Source organism: Pollicipes pollicipes, unplaced genomic scaffold, assembly GCF_011947565.3.
Source record: "Pollicipes pollicipes isolate AB1234 unplaced genomic scaffold, Ppol_2.1 Scaffold_4740;HRSCAF=5597_pilon_pilon_pilon, whole genome shotgun sequence".
Classification (NCBI taxonomy): domain Eukaryota; kingdom Metazoa; phylum Arthropoda; class Thecostraca; order Pollicipedomorpha; family Pollicipedidae; genus Pollicipes; species Pollicipes pollicipes.
In genome coordinates, this window is record NW_023596545.1 from 12,903,873 (window position 1) to 12,920,088 (window position 16,216).

The window sequence follows — 16,216 nt, forward strand, 5'->3', positions numbered from 1 at the left end:
ATATGATTAATACATTGCACAGTCAGCATGACCCATACAGGAGCTTTGATGGTGCATGGTCTAATATGGCCTCTCCACTGGTTCTATATCTCCCAATTAAGCTGACTGACCATGCCCAAGGCCTCACCATCCCCTGAGGTTGCTGAAGCCAAGGGTGGAGCCTAGATTTGGCATGATGTTTGCCTTAATCAAGGTCAAGTTGAATGCCTGTTTTGCATTTTATGGATGAGCAAGTTGCTTGCCAAATGGCTTTGATTTCTGATCAATGCTTTTTGAAAAATTGTGAGGCCCCTCCAAAGCTTAGCCGTTAAATTGAATGCATGTATGTAACAACTCTGATGATGAGCACCATCAAAATTATGTGTCAATGGCTTTGATGCTGCCAGTGATCCTTCCATTTTCTATTGTTTTTCATGAAAAGCATAGTTCATGCAAACTCTGTGCATTTATTTAGTAGATAATGTCTTGTCATGCTTTTTTCAGATGATCTTTTTGTTCAACACATCCAGCAGGATCTTTTGATCTGTTTTCAGAAGAGTTGTATTTCATGTGATGTGTTTGAGAATAGTTCTTTTGTAACAGGATGGCTTTAATTGTTCATTGCACATACCATCATCACAACACTTACTGCATTTCATTCATTTTTCATGGTCAGAATCATATTTGAGCTCTTCAGTCTTGCCGCCACTTGCCTGTTATACCCTGCGGTCTACCCACCCCTCCCCACATGCCACCGCTCGGACCGTTGACGCCACCCGCCTTCGGCCGCAGCTCAGCTGGTCGGGGTTCGCCCACAACGTCAGCGGCCGGCTCTCGCTGCTGGGCGACCGTCTGTCCGAGATGACCAGCGTTAGCTGGCGCAGCGGCCGCTCGTCGGGCTCGCTGCGCAGCCCCGGCCGGCCCTGGTCCCGCGTCTCCCGCAAACGGTACGGCATGGGCCCTTGTACCTTGTCTCGCAGGAACGGCACAGTCTGAGGCATGAGTCTCGCGTCCCTCGCAGACAACGCTGTCCCGTCTTCCGAACATGAGAAAGGAGCATATTTAGCGAATGATATCAGAGCCAGGCTCCGAGTCTACCACAGGTACGCTGTCACACTCCCGGAAAACGGAAAAAGCCAAGCTGGCCGACTCCACGGAAAGGTGGTAGTCGGACGACGTACCCACCGACCGACTGCCCCAGACGGCAGTCTGAGGCGGAGTTTCCGCGCGCCTTCTGCGAACGGTACTGTCGCGTACCCCGCTGAGTGCCAACGGTCCTGATGTCATTCGTCCGCGTGCGTCACAGCCAGTTCAGCCAGGAGCCCTGGTCTTGTGTCTACCGCTAACGATGCAGCCGGGTTTTGCATCCCATGTTGAGAGCGGGATGGCTAGGTTTGGGTGTCCGGTGGATGGCCCCGTGCTGTGAGCCGACGGTCCGGTGCGGTCTCCAGCCAGCGGTGCAGCGGTTTGTGCGGGCTCATGCTGTGCAGCGCAATGGAGCGATCCACTGTGAGTTATCACCGTGAACTGGGCATGGGACTGGTGTGTGACCCGCCGGGGTGGGGCGTCTCACGGGGCTCCCGGATATCGCATGACGCGGTGTTGGGACACGTGACCACGCGGAGATATTTCGCACATTATCACGTGACGTTTTTCGTTGAGGATGTGTTCCCAAGTTGCATACGAAGGCTGTTGGGAGGAGGGAACGCATAATTCACAGGGCACGTGTTCCTAATGTATAATGAACACTGCCGTCTGCCCGTGCTGTTGGCCGGTGCCGGACGCCGCGGCGCCCTGTCGCCGGGGGTTCGCCTGACCGCTCTCCTGCACCGCAGCTGGAGCCAGACCACGCTGGAGGACCCGCTGCTCGGCTGCAAGACGGCCTGGCCGGTGACGCTCGTCGAGTCGCTTTTCCTGCCCGACTTCCCGATCCGGGAGCGGTGCCACGAGACTCTGTACCGGGTGAGGCGCGCCGCCACACCCCGCTCCTCGAGCCGCGCTGACTGCCGCCTCCTTCCGCTGAAGCGTTGTCGGTGTGAGCGTGTATCCACTGTCAAGGGGTCAGCTCCGGACCGGCCTGTACTCTGACGCCGAATGTGCCCTGGAGGCTGAGGCTAAGGCGGTGCCGCGGACGGGATTCGCCTGCGCTGGAGAGTGGAAAGTAATTGTAAGCCCCCTTTGTTGTGTTTGGCTGCCGGCGCCGCCGTGATGTGTTGCTGTTGGAGTCATCGACCTTTGCCGCCGTGACTGATGATCGGCACCTGACCGCGGCGGCAGGTGGTGAAGACGCTGGGGTCGGGCGCCTTTGGCAAGGTCTACCAGGTGGCGCACGAGGAGGCTGGCGAATCGTACGCCCTGAAGATACTGTCGAAAGCCCACGTAAGTCTCAAGTTATCGCTGTGTCATGTGATTCTCTAGCTTGTGGAGAGGCTCGCGCTGTACATCTACCCCCATCACGTGGCAATTGTCGCACACTCGGGCACAGGCTTGCCAGTGATTCGGCTGTGTCATGCGGCGAGGCGTCAATTATTGGCGAAGGTGGCGAGTTACCATGCGATCTCAATTGTCGGCAAGGTCCGACGGAACAAGGGCCGGCGTCTGTCTTCGTTACGTAAAACAGGTCTTTGCGAGGTATCTGAGCCTGGCATATGTAGCCAACCCCAACAGCCTAGACACATTTGAGTGACCTCAGTGACCTGACCTAAGGCCTCTGGGGCGACCACTGTAACCCGACCCTTGTCCTGATGACTCAGCGACCTGACCCGGCCGCAGGTGGTGCGCGAGGGTGCCATCGCCCAGGTCAAGGACGAGGTCAGCATCCAGGCGGCGTGCGGCCACCACCCGTACGTGGTGGCCTGCCCGGAGCGCTGGCAGACCCGCAAGCAGCTGTTTGTCCGTGAGTAGGCGGCTGGGCGGGCCGAGGCGGACGCCCGGGTCCAGCGAGAGATCGAGAGGGAGGCCTCCGGTACGGCCGTAGCGCGCGGACCAAAGGAGAGGCTCCCTTGGTGTTGGCAGTGGTCTCCTGATCGGGTTCGGTTTTTGCTTGGCTGTGCACTGAAGGTTTTTGCTGTACGCCGTGAGTTGATAGGCTTTCGGCGTTCCGCTTCTGGTCTGTCAGCGTTGGCTCTCTTGCTTGTAAAGAGACCTGTCGGTCGATCATGCTTGTATTAACCGGAGGCCTTTTCCTGTCTTGTGCGCTGGGTTGGTACGTAAAATTGAACGTTGTGATTTTACGTCATACTGGGAAAATGTTAGATTGTCTGAGTTGTTGCCAAGCTGGAACTCAGTTGCGATTGCGGTAAAACGTGCATTATCCTGATGCGTGCGTATAGGTGGAGATAAGGTTATAAATGTATGACCAATTGTGTTTTACCCTTCGTGTCACAGGTGCGGGGGTGCCCCGCGAGCTAACGCTGCTTATGCTCGGCTTTTGATTATATATCGGCACTGTATCACAGAGGTCCTATTTACCTCTGATCAGTCAACATGTGGAAAACCACACTGTTTTTTGACAGTGTCTTCCGATGCTTGCTCTGTTATGTGGAGGGTTGTTTTGATGTCGTCTTTTCTGCATGGTGTTCGCGGCTAGGGGAAGAGAGGACCATGAGGCGCCCCCTAGTGCCATTTTACGCTCCTGCTCCAGATCACGTCCCATGCCATGCTCCCGTGTTCCGCTCCATCCCTTGTGAGCGATCTTCGCTCGTCCCAGCCCGCGCCCGTGTCGCGCCTCCCCAGCCCGCGCCTCGTGCCCCCCCCCCCCTCCCCCCTTCCGAGCCCGCGCCCCGTGTCCCGCCTCTCCAGCCCGCGCCTCGTGCCCCCCCCCCCCTCCTCCCCCCTTCCGAGCCCGCGCCCCGTGTCCCGCCTCTCCAGCCCGCGCCCCATGTCCCGCCCCCACAGCCTGCTCCCCGTGACCCGCCTCCCCAGCCCGTACTCCGTATCCCTCCTCCCCGTGTCCCGTGCCTCCCCAGCCTGCGCCCCGTGTCCCGCCTGCCAGAGTCCGTGTTTCGTGCCCTGCCTCCACAGACCTTACTCCGTATCCCGCCTCCCCGTGTCCCGCTCCCGTGTCCCGCCTCCCCAGCCCGCGCCCGTGTTACGCGCCTCCAGCCGTGACCGCCCGCCCTCCCGACGCAGTGCAGGAGCTGGTGCCGGGCGGGGAGCTGCGCGACCTCTGGATGCGGCACGGCTCACTGCACGAGCAGCTAGTACAGCTGTACGTGGCCGAACTAGCCACCGCTTTGGGTGAGTGTCCGGGTCGCGGGTATCGCCGAGGGGGGGGGGGGAGGGGCCGCTGGAGCCGGACCACGCGGCCGGGGCCGTCAGGCGCGGGTCGCTCTTCAGGATAGATGGCGTGTAATCGGCTGCATTGCTGCGGAAGCACGGTTTTTCATAGAGCCCCTCTGACAAACTGCGAGACTTTCCGGGACAGGTGCTTGATACACGCCCTGAAGTTGAGAAGGCAATGAGCGGATTTCGCCCAACCCATGCAGTTGTCAAAACGTGTACCGTTCATAACCTGCGGCTAATGCCTGCGGTGCGGTAGCGTAGCCATGCAGCCGAACCGGTGCGGGGTCATACAGTGTCCCACCACCTCGAGTTCCGTCGTCCCTGACGTGCGAACGGCGACTGTCCCGCCGTCAGACTTCCTGCACAACGCTGGCGTGATATTCCGGGACCTGAAGCTGGAGAACGTGCTGCTGGACGGCGAGATGCATGTAAAGCTGATCGATTTCGGCCTGGCCAAGTGGCTGCGGCATGGCGCCCGCACCCAGACGCTGTGCGGCACACTGCAGTACGTGGGTGAGTTACGCCCACGAGGCCATTGTCGGCACGGTGCCCGCACCCAGACGCTGTGCGGCACACTGCAGTACATGGGTGAGTCACGCCCACGAGGCCATTGTCGGCACGTTGCCCGCACCCAGACGCTGAGCGACACACTGCAGCACATGGGTGAGTCACGCCCACGAGGCCATTGTCGGCACGGTGCCCGCACCCAGACGCTGAGCGACACACTGCAGTACATGGGTGAGTCACGCCCACGAGACCATTGTCGGGCTGCTGACGCCGTTGGCGTCGGACCCTGTCTCCCAGCTCTAAAACATGAGCCTTAGCGTGTTGCTTTATGGAAGAATAGCATATTTCGCGTGTCGTTTATACCCTTCCCTTCCGCCTTCTACCCTTTAGAGGCTATTGCGCCCCTGGTGGACACAATGTATTGGTGGTAAGCGTGGGGACGCAACTTACAGGCTTCTAGATAGTTACACGAACCAGGAAATTGCCGGTTACGTGTGCTTCGGTCCAGAAACCATCTAGAGCGCGTTGGACGTTATTTGCTTGTACGGCTGAGTGATGCAGGCACAACACAGTCGCAGAGAAACCTGGGAAATACCTGGCGTGCCACGGCGGGCGCGTGAAAGCGGTCCTGTGTGAATATCTGCTCACGCCGGCGTGTTGGCGTGTTCTGTCATATTTTTGGCTTGTCTTCTGTCACATGTTTGGCTATCAAAAGTGCTGGTAATACGTCCAGGTGCGGGTAACAAGATCCACGTCTTCCCTTCCAGCTGCCGCGGAAAACGCGCCGCTGCAGCACATTCGTGTAGTTGCTGTATATTCGCATTCGTGTGCCTCGGACTCTGCTCAGCTCCACGCCGTCAGACATAAATCGCGTTAAGCCCTGCTCGGTGGGCGACCCCAAGAGCCGTATCCGAGCCGCCCAGCTGTACATTCACCGTACGCGCATGCGCCGACAGCGCCGGAGCTGCTGGACCTGCAGGCGTACTCGCACGCCGTCGACTGGTGGTCGCTCGGCGTGGTCGCCTTCTGCCTGCTTTCGGGGAGCGTGAGTGCCGGCCCGACATCCTGCGTGCGGCGTGCTTAAGGGCGCCCGCGGGCCCCCGGCGTGACTGTAGCCTTGGCGTCCTGTGGTGGCACATGATGCGTCCAGTTCGCTTCTTGGATATTGACGACGGAAACTATTGCCAAAGCCAGATATGAATAATAGGCCCTTACATACCGACCTGATTCCCCCAAATTCTTGGAAGTTCCTCGCTCAGTGCTCAGTGCTTTTTGATTGGTCACGACTGGATTTGTCCTTTCGGTGCATGATGCGTTGTCAGCTGACTGGTGCAAGGGCACGCCTCTCCAGTCTTTCCGCCCAGTGATGTTCTTTCTTCATAGTCGACCCACGTTCGAACCTGCGGAAATATTTTCACGGGCTGGGATAGGATTTTTTAGTGCAGTCGTGAGGTTGTCCAACTGTCCCCGCTGGTTTCTTCGGACACCATTCCTGACCCGTGCCCACGATCTCTTCCGCACGCGACGCCTGACACGTCTCCAGTTATCTCTCCTGGTCCTCAATATCCTCCAGCCGGCTGCCGCACACCCTCACACCCGCCTGCGTCTGCCCCGGCTCGCTCGGTAGTGGCGCCCCCGCTGGGACCGTGCCGACGTCCTCTATCCCGGCAGTACCCGGCGCCGCCGGAGCGCGACCACGTGGAGATGCGGCGCGCCCAGCTGGCCGCCTCCTTCCGCCTGCCGTGTCACGTGACGGCGGCGGCGCGCGCTCTGGTGGCGCGCCTGCTCACGCCGGAGCCCCGCCACCGGCTCAACAGCCTGCTCAAGCTGGGCCGCGAGGCCTGGTACACTGGCTACGACCTGGACGCCGTCCGCACCAGAGAGGTGGGCTGGGCGGGCCGGGCACCGAGCGACCGGATGTTGGGCAGCGAGAGGGTCGGGTGCGGGTGGAGAGCGCAGTACGCTTGCTGATGTAGTAGGCCTCTGTCCGTGGATGGCTGGGAGGGAGTCAGCAGGGATCCGGGGCTGCTGTTTTAGTGTAGGAATGTGGTCAGGGGCTGGAAAGGTGCTGAGCTCCTGCGCTTGCAGGAGCTCCTGGAGCTCCTGCAGGAGCTCCTGGAGGAGCTCCTGTGCCGCCTAGCGTACCTGTCGGGGTCTGTCTGCTCTGCTCCTGGTCACCGGACCCCTGTTCCTGGCGACTTGAGCTCCACTCCTGACTCCCCCCCCCCCCCCCACTGTCAGATCTCGGCGCGCCTCATCTACGACCGCTTCTACCCGGCGGGGTCGGCCTCGGCCGCCTCTGAGAGCGGCCTCCAGTCGGACGACTTCATCGACTTCGACGCCACGACCGTCGACGAGTCGCTGGGCAGCGCCGAACTGGTGGACGAGTTCCCCGAGCTGCCGGTCGGCTCGCCGCGCCGCGCGACCGCCGCCGCCGCCAGCACGCCGCGCCGCTCGGTTGGCGGCGCGGCGCCGCTCAGCCCCGCCTCGCCCGAGGACTCGGTGGTGACGTCCAGCGGTGTGCTCTCACCGCATCGGCAGTTCGCGGCGGGAGCATCGGGACCGCCGCCGCCGACGGTGACAGCGGCGGCGACGGCTGCGGCGCGACCACCGACGCCGCCGCTCCGCGCCACGCTCGACACGTTCGAGGAGACGTCTAGCGGCGACATCCTGGAGCTGCGCTTGCCCGACTCGCCGTCGGATGGCGCCGTGTGCGCGTGCGTGCCGCCTGTCGCCGACGCCGCGCCGGTACTGGAGCTGAACTTCTACGGAACGCGGTCTCAGGACTGCGGCGAGGACGCGCCTGGCGCGGCCGGCTGTCCGCTCTGGCCGAGCGACGCCGGGCCCGGCCGGCCACCGACGGCTGAGGACTCCCTCAAACGGCCCGGTTCGGCCGGCACCAGCCGGGACGAGTTCGAGCGGATCTGGAAGCGGCCGCGCACCGCCGCCGAGGCCAGCTGGGAGGAGGGCTCCGGCGCCGCCGGGGCCAGCTGGGAGGAGGGCTCGGGCGCAGCGGAGCTGTCGATCGAGGTGTAACGCTGCCGCGGCGTGGCGCGGGGGCGGGTCAGGGAGAGGCGCTGTCGGAAAATCGGTCCTTCCGCGTGGTCCGCGAGCCGCGGGCGCTGTGCGCTCTCGCTGATGCTGGGCCCTTGAGCACAAATAGTACTGGCAGGTGTCGAGTACAGAGATGATTGGAGATAAGGCTGGATTGATCGTTTGTCGGTAGTGAGCAACCCTGCAGGCACTTTGCGCGCCCGCCGGGGACCGTGTTAGACACGCTAGTACGAAGCATCCGTCCATGCTAGTGCACGCTTTGTCGCGTGTAATGTCGCGCTCGCGTTCGCGCGTGCTCAGTTATCCAGCCCAGCCCCACCCGCCGATCCGCCATTGGACCCTTGTCTACCGGAGCAATCCGCCTTATCCACATATCAGTGTTCCGAGACCGACCATCGACCATTGCAGACCCTGGCCGCTTGGAGTAACCCTGGTGCCGCGCGAATGCACCGGGCGCGTCGGCTCCGTGCCCCCTGATCTCGAATCGCTGCCTCGGCACGCCCCCGGCCGGGTGGACCGCCCCCGTGCGCAGCGCTGGGCGACACCGCTAGGTCGTGACATCGCGCTGGTCAGCTGTTTGCGGGGGCGCCCTGTGGCGGCGAGCGCTGCCGGCCTTATGGCCAAACACGGGTCGCTGGAGCGTGCCTCTTGGGAGGATAGGGCTGGGCTGGAGCGTCGGAGGGACCGCGCGCCGTCTGGGTCGAATGGGATTGCAGGGAAGGATTGGCGCGCGAGGGGGAGGGTGGAGAAAGTGTCGCTTGGCCGGGAGTTCCACCGTTGATGTGGAATGTGTTCTGGCTCGAGAGTGAGGCGTGGCTGGGGGTGGGCGTGTCGAACCGTGCAGGATTGCGCTGTTGTTTAGGAAGTGTTCTCGCTTTATGACCGGGTGCGCTGCAATAACCGCCGCAAAGTCTCTGTTGAATCTCGAGATATATCGAGATGGTGGGACATGTCAAGCCTCAGTTGCTACGAATCTAGTCAACAGATGTTTCGGCGATGTCGGATTTGTCGCCCCCAGATGCTTATTTATATCCCTGCATTATTGTAGGGCTTTGCTACATCCGAAGTATGATTTTAACCGTGCTGTAATACAAGTGTTGTCGAAATGTCACACAATACCGTGTGTATCTAGCATAGGACCTCGCCCAGGCTGCGAACGTGCTACTTCAAACGTTTAGTTAAGCCTGTCTGGAAATGGATCATAAAGTATCAATCACCACCCCAGCACAGGGGCGCAGCCTTTTTTGGAGAGGAGGGGAGGGTCGGACCTCAGTGGAAACTCATTGTAAGAGAACAGAATATCTCAACTTCGACTCGCTTGGATATATACACTCGGTGGCGATGGATCTTACTGGATTGCTAGTAAGATGACTGGGTGTACGCAGACTTCTTGACTGTCAGGTGTTAAAATAGCATGACGGCCCCGGGGCGCCCCTCATCCTTGTCTGCGCCCCCATCCCCTCATGCCTAGCCAGTCGTCTCCACAAGCGCTCGCTCGGCTCGTGGCCGGTGCTTGATGCCGTCGGCGCCGCTCGCGGCACCGCCCCGTCAGGCTGCAGCTGGCGCCGGTCCCGGCTGCGCGGGCTGACTCAGCGTACCCACCTGTTTACCGGCGCGACCGGCTGAAGTGGTGCGTCGCGTCAAAAAGTCCTGACGTCTCAAAGTCATCCTTCAAGGTCGAACACGGGCTCAAAGGACGGGGAACTCGATATCACCCAAAAATTACCGGTCGATTTTCAACTTGCAAATATGAGAATATTCACCACAGAAAGAGGAAAAAATATGTGGAAAAAATCCTGACCTCTCAAGTTCATTCTTCAAGGTCAAACGTGAACTTAAAGGACGGTGAGCTCGATATCACCAAAAAAATACTGGCCGATTTTCATCTTATAAACATCGGAATGGTCACCACAGAAAGAACTACCGTTTGTGAAAAAGTCCTCACCTCTTAAGGTCACCCTTCAGGGCCAATATTCTAATATTCCTTCAAGGCCAATATTTAGGTGAATATTCTGATGTTTGCGAGTTGAAGTCGGCCGGTAATTTTTGGGTGATATGGAGTTCCCCGTCCTTGGAGCCCACGTTTGACCTTGAATAATGGCCTTGAGGAAATGGCATTGAGAGGTCAGGACTTCTTCACGGACGCTATTTTTCTGTGGTGAACATTCTGACGGTGGCAGGTTTAAAAACGGCTGGTAATTTTGGGGTGATATGGAGTTCCCCGTGTTTTGAGTCTGCGTTTGCCCTTGAAGAACGATCTTGAGAGGTCAGGGCTTTTTCATGGACGCTAGTTCTTTCTATGGCGAATATTCTATCAGTTGCAAGCTGAGCATCGGCCGGTAATCTCTGGGTGATGTGGAGTTCCCCGCCCTTTGAGGCTGAGTTTGACCTTAAAGAATGACTTTGAGAGGTCAGGGTTTTTTCACGGACGCTCGGTCTTCTTGTGGTGAGTGTTCTGACAGTTGAAAGTTCAAAATCGGCGGGTAATTTTTGGGTGATATGAAGTTTTTTGTCGTTTGAGCCTAGATTTGACCTTGAAGAATGACCTTGAGAAGTCAGGACTTTTTCACGGACGCTAGCTGCTTTTGTGGGGAATATTCTGATATTCGCAAGTTTAAAATCGGGCGGTAATTTTTGGGCGATATCGAATTCCCCATCCTCTGAGCCCGTGTTGGACATTGAAGGGCGACCGAGGGAGGTCAGATCTTTCTGTCAGACTCTAGCTCTTGCGCTTTTGAATATTTTGATGCTTATGTTTTTTTAATCGGCCGGCAATTTTTGGATAGTATCGAGTTCCTCGTCCTTTGACCTAGCTTTTGACCTCGAAGATCACATGGTATTGGTAAAACAAGGGTCATTTTTATTTTCTCACGCCACAATTGACCCGGGGACCTTTTTCAGGAAATCAAAGTTCATCGCTGAATAAAACGCTAAATAAATCGCTACCTTCACGGACATCCGCTCACTCCCACCACCCTGGAGATGGAACGGGCTCAGCTAGAGCTGAAAGCCATACAGCGGGTCCTCGAGGCAATAGAATGCCATCCCGATTATGAACGGAAAACGAGGCCTTTCAGCGACGAAAACGGACCCCTGCGCTGATAGGGTCTTCCACGCCACGATTTGATCACCTCCCGGATACGCTACTGCCCAACGGTATCATTTAATGTCACCATACAGCGAAGACCTGCCGTGAAACGCATCCATAAACGTTCAGGGATGACATCAGGGTTCTGTGACCACGGACAGTTCTGTGGGCATGACCGTGGACAGTTGTTTGAAAAACGTGCTTAATGCATGCATCATCAGCTGACCGAAGTTTCATGGCGTGGCCCTTTGCCGTTTTGTCATGACCTCTGAAATGCAGTCCAGTGGGCGGCAAGCATTTCACTGCAGCCCCACACAGTAATAATCAAATGTCCGCATGCCACACAGGGATTACAGTATCGCCAGATATGTGGACCACGTAGCTATCTCCGCAATAGTGAAACACCAGTAATTCTCGGTTCATTGATCGCAGTGAGATGAATTAAAACATGGCGTAGTTGCTGACCGCTAATCCAAATTAGACGGTCCACGTGAACTGTCACCACCACGACCACGAGAGATCCAGAACATCGCTTGGGGAGGGGTGACCCTAGCTTAGGGCCAAATTACAAAAGTCGACCGAAGTTTTTAAAAACTCATCGGATTTATCTTCCGCATTATTAGAGGAGTCTTCAAAAATCATTTTTCCGCTTAAAAGCAGCTTAAGTTTTCTTCAAAGTATGTGAATGTGCCATTTTACCCACTTGGACCATCCTGGAGATGGCATGGCAATGGCCCGGTCGGCGTCTTGCACGCAGTGGTATCTGCTGCCATACTCTCGCCAAACGCCTGCTCTACCAAACAGGCGTCTGGATTATCCGGCACCACGCCCGAGAGATACCGTCAGTCCGCGCTCGGTGATAAATGTCTCCGCGTGTCTTCCTCAGTCCAGCGGTCTGTCGGCTCACTCACGCTACGTCGATCTCCATGCATTATCGGGAGAGCAGGGCGGAGGCGGCGACGGTTTCGGGTATCAAGGCTTCCTGAACAACTGAAGAGGGGTAGAAAAGTTGGCGCTAGAGCGTGTGTGAATGAAAAGTGCATGCACGCAGCCTGCACGTAGTCGCTATGCCGCGGCGAAAATTGACCACGTGTCGGGAATTAAACTAAGCGATGGTGGCATGATCGTGATGTGTGGGTTTTCACGGCATGGCATACGTGCATCTTAAACAGCCTAAAAGCGCAGAAGCCTTCGGACGCGCTCTTGCCATCTCTAGGGAAGGGAGAGGGGGGAGCATGCTTCCAAAAGCTGCACCCCCTTTGGCTACACCACTGCTGTTGAGAATGAAATTAGCATGAAAAAGCGGTTTAGAGGTACACAGCTCGTTTCTGGTACACCGACAATCACTTCAGACAGCACAACAAATATAATCCCCTACGTTAATCTCTAGGTTAGCGCGCGCCCGGGTGGCCGGTTAAATACCCTTCGTTCGGGTGGGGGTCAATTTGCCTCCCCCTGAGATCTCGGAAACTAAGAGAGCTAGAGACACCAAATTTATAGGGTGTGCTGACCTATGTGTTAACTCACTTAGATCAAAGTTCTAGGTTCTTAGTTTTTGACCTTCAGGTCAAATAAGGTCAAACAAGGTTAAATCCAGGTCAGTCTCCAAAGTGCCCCCATAACCTAGATAACTGTTTCTAAGCAAAAGGTCACATGCTCAGTTAAGATCAGTGACCTTGTTTGACCTTTTGAAGGTCATGGTGACCAAAATCATACAAGACTGTTCTGGGTTTGGCATTTGAATAAGCGACAAAGATTACACCAGGCAGTATGCTCCTAAAAAAATGCTGACCTGGGTCATTTCAGTTCAATGGCCTATTCTGACCTCTAAGAAGTCAATGGAAGATGCATAATGCGGTTCCTGCTATCACTAAATTTGAAATGAGCACCAGAAAATATCCCATACAGCAAGCCCTAGAGTAATAAAGCAGGTTGGTTTTGACCTTGGTCTGGCCTTGATAACTGACCTTAGATCAACGTGATTTGCTCATTCAATTTTTGTGCTGCCTAAGAAATCATTTCAGAGATGTACGGCTTCGTCTAACACTCCGTTGTTGAATCAAACTGAACAATTCCCCAGAAATTTACTTCGCTGAAACCTTGGCTTGACTTTGATCTGCCATAGGTCAGCGGCCTTACAAGTTACATCCAAATTTTGTATGCCAAACAATCCGCTATTCAGTTGTCTGCAGCTATGCAAAATTGGGCGCCGCTGCGCCGTGCCGTTCGGAAACCATTCTGGAAAAACCTTTGGGGGCGGGGTCAATTTGACCCCCACCCGAGCGTTTGTTAAATGAGTACAGGACCTTTTTCCAGTGAACCCGATTGAAAACACAGCAGAGAGCTGTGTTTTTTCCTCGGCAGAGAGCATGAGCTGACCTGTAGGCTCATCGTGACGATCCAGTCACAGGTCGTTTCGGGACATGAAATCAGGCATTGTTAGCATCTTTAGGCACCAGGCTATGCTTAGCTGCTTACGCCGTTTTTCGCAGCTTTAGCCACATTTGAGGCCAAATGGCGGTGGGCTGCTCGACATCATCAACTGCAGACAAAACCAAGCGCTACAGGTTGACGGAAGACTGCTTTGTAATTAAAGTCTTGGGATTAAGGTAACAACGGGGGCGTGGTTTCCCAATCAATTGGGAACTCCAGGCCCCCAACCTGCGCTCCAGCCCCCAGGGAGGATTTCGTCATCTTTCACTGTTCAACCGCCCCCTTGACACATTTTAGGAGATTACGCCCATGGCTGCATGCAAGAGAGAAAACAGTTTAAGCACGAGAGCATGAACACCACCGTTTAATCCTAGTATCATACTTTCATGATCCTCTTGCTTTTCAGCCACCTGTCAGTTTACTACACTGGCTTAAAATCTACCAGACAAGTTTCCCAACAAGCCAGCCGAGGGGGCGTCCGATTTTGCAGCTTCCAGACAGATATCACCGCGCGCCATGGTATGGTTCGTCCATCATGCCCTGTCACATTTCAAGAGGGGAAAATCGAAACACAAGCTTTTTACGCGGTGAGGAAATCGAAACAGTATAATTACAAAAAACGTGAGCTCATCTCCAAGTCTATTCATGGCTGATTTTATTCACGCGTTTTACATGCCGCTTCAATGTAATGTTCTAATACCCATTAAATGCTATTGAACTTTATTGGTTTCCGTTGCTTTTCCTTCATACAAGCAGTCTACCAAGCTCATTTGTCTACATACCAAGGATGAGATTTAAAGACGCTTATATCTATTGCTATTAACATCATTTTTGTAGGAGCGTAGTGTTATACAAACATGCCTTGTTGACATGATAAAATCGTCAGCTGTTTAGGTTATTGGCCGACATAATTACTTGGAAAATTCACCTTCGTATTCGTTGAAATGCAATTTGACAGCATCATAATCCAAAGCCAACTACTTGCTACCATTATTTGCTACATTTCAGATGTCCCAGCTTTTTGGCTTTCAGTTGGCGATTTCCATAACCAGCGACGAAACGTTGACTCTGCTCCATGTTTGGAGTTAGGCATGCAGATGCACACACCCGGCGTACCGGCGTACCACCGCCGTATCAGATAGTGTCCGGGTGTGCCACCGCTGCATCAGACAGTGCCCGGGCGTACCACCGCTGCATCAGACAATGTCCGGGCGTACCACCGCTGCATCAGACAGTGTCCGGGTGTACCACCACTGCATCAGACAATGTCCGGGTGTACCACCGCTGTATCAGACATTGTCCGGGCGTGCCACCGCTGCATCAGGCAGTGTTCGGGCGTACCACCGCTGTATCAGACAGTGTGCGGTCAAAGAGCCGTTTCGTAGCTTACCGAATGCCTCTTTGTCGACTGCTTTATGACGACTGCTTTATTGGTCAGATGTGAACTAATCGACGTGTGTCAAAAATTCGCGGGTGGTGATGGATTCATAGACGGTGCGTGTGCCTGCACGGTGCATTCGGTTTCACGTCGTTATCTACTCGGGTCGCCGAGAGCTGACATCAATCCTGAAAACGCTCCCAGACCGCCGAGCCCACGATTAGCGTACGAGTGCACGTGCACCCCAGCGCACATCGATTCATACTTCCGCCTGCACGATTGTGCGTATTTTTCTCAGAGCAGCTGGGGCTATATGCCGTCGCCTGTCTCTCACCCTGGCAGGAAGGGCGGACGCCGTGGGGAATCAAATCCCGTACGCGCAGTTCCCAGACCCCCTCCAAAATCCCAGACAAGCAGTTCACCATGTGTCTTGGCGGTTTTTGTTAAGTTGCAAATGCCATGTTTCCCGTGGGCAACAAATGGGGCACGTTTACACGCACCGACGGCGCCCCTCCGGGCGGATCCGAGCACCAATCGATTGCAATGGGTCAGCCCGCCGTGCCCAGTTGTGCGCCGGATTTCCGCTGCCAGCTGGCACCGGCGACCAGGCGCGAATGCACCTGTACATGACGGACGGATGGACATCCCGAAAATGAGAATATTGGTGACGTGATACTGCCTGCTAGGAGGTAAAAGTCAAGAAATTAAAGTAAAATATTGCGTGGCGGAGCCGCTTTCATTGCCAGCTCGCTATCAATGTAAGTTACCACTGATATCTTGTCAGGAAATCTACACAACGGTTCTAACTTAATGCCCGAAAGTATGATCTGAAACCTACCTGTTGCTTACGTGAAAAACAGTTAGCTTTTTGGAATTCTTCCGCTATGATTTTAGTATTCGATTGTCTCGAATATTTCAACACTGATTCCGGTATTCAAATGCTCGCCGACTGCGAACATTCGGTTGAACGTTCCCATATGCTGGATTTGAACCTCGCCTTTAGAAGGCACAGTGCTTTTCGAAATTGCAGTTTTATTACAGCCAGAAAGCATTTCGTCATGTCGTCGTTTTCCATGTCACCAGTTATTAAAACATGATCCCGTAACGACTCATCATTTGAACGCTCACCGTTTTGGCTTGCCGGCGTTTTGGTACGTCGCCATTTTGCAGCTCACGATATTGGCGTTCGCAAATTTGACATGCCGACTTTTTAACATGTCCTCATTTCGCTGTTCCCCGGCTCGCTTTTTGCCATTCTGGCCGGTCAGTTTCTATCCTTCACCTTTTTGCGGCCGCCTTCAAGTCGATTTGAATATTTTACGTGTCAAAATCCCACTGTCGTCTTTCAGCAGTCGACAAGAAGGCATTCGTTAAATGGTCCTTCCGGCTTTTTATTCCAGGTCCGTATCAGACCACATCGCCGATCGCCGCGCCGCCAGGGAACTGTGAGTTGGGCTTTTGTCGTCGGATGACGCTGCGATCGACTGCCGCGG

General features: G+C 55.6%; 1 protein-coding gene across 1 annotated transcript; it reads left to right on the plus strand.

Moving 5' to 3' along the window:
- Positions 1-367: 367 nt before the first annotated feature.
- S6KL (ribosomal protein S6 kinase like) lies at positions 368-16,195 on the plus strand. Its single transcript, XM_037220879.1, has 9 exons — positions 368-385; positions 772-926; positions 1,815-1,941; positions 2,257-2,358; positions 2,752-2,875; positions 4,111-4,218; positions 4,618-4,776; positions 5,727-5,815; positions 16,124-16,195. The coding sequence occupies exons 1-9, from the start codon at positions 368-370 to the stop codon at positions 16,193-16,195; spliced, it is 954 nt and encodes a 317-aa protein (XP_037076774.1).
- Positions 16,196-16,216: the final 21 nt, after the last annotated feature.

Excerpts from the sequence above, each read along its gene's own strand:
- S6KL (XM_037220879.1), top strand. Across the intron at positions 927-1,814 it reads TCCCGCGTCTCCCGCAAACG|CTGGAGCCAGACCACGCTGG; the intron begins GTACGGCATGGG and ends CCTGCACCGCAG. Across the intron at positions 4,219-4,617 it reads CGAACTAGCCACCGCTTTGG|ACTTCCTGCACAACGCTGGC; the intron begins GTGAGTGTCCGG and ends TCCCGCCGTCAG.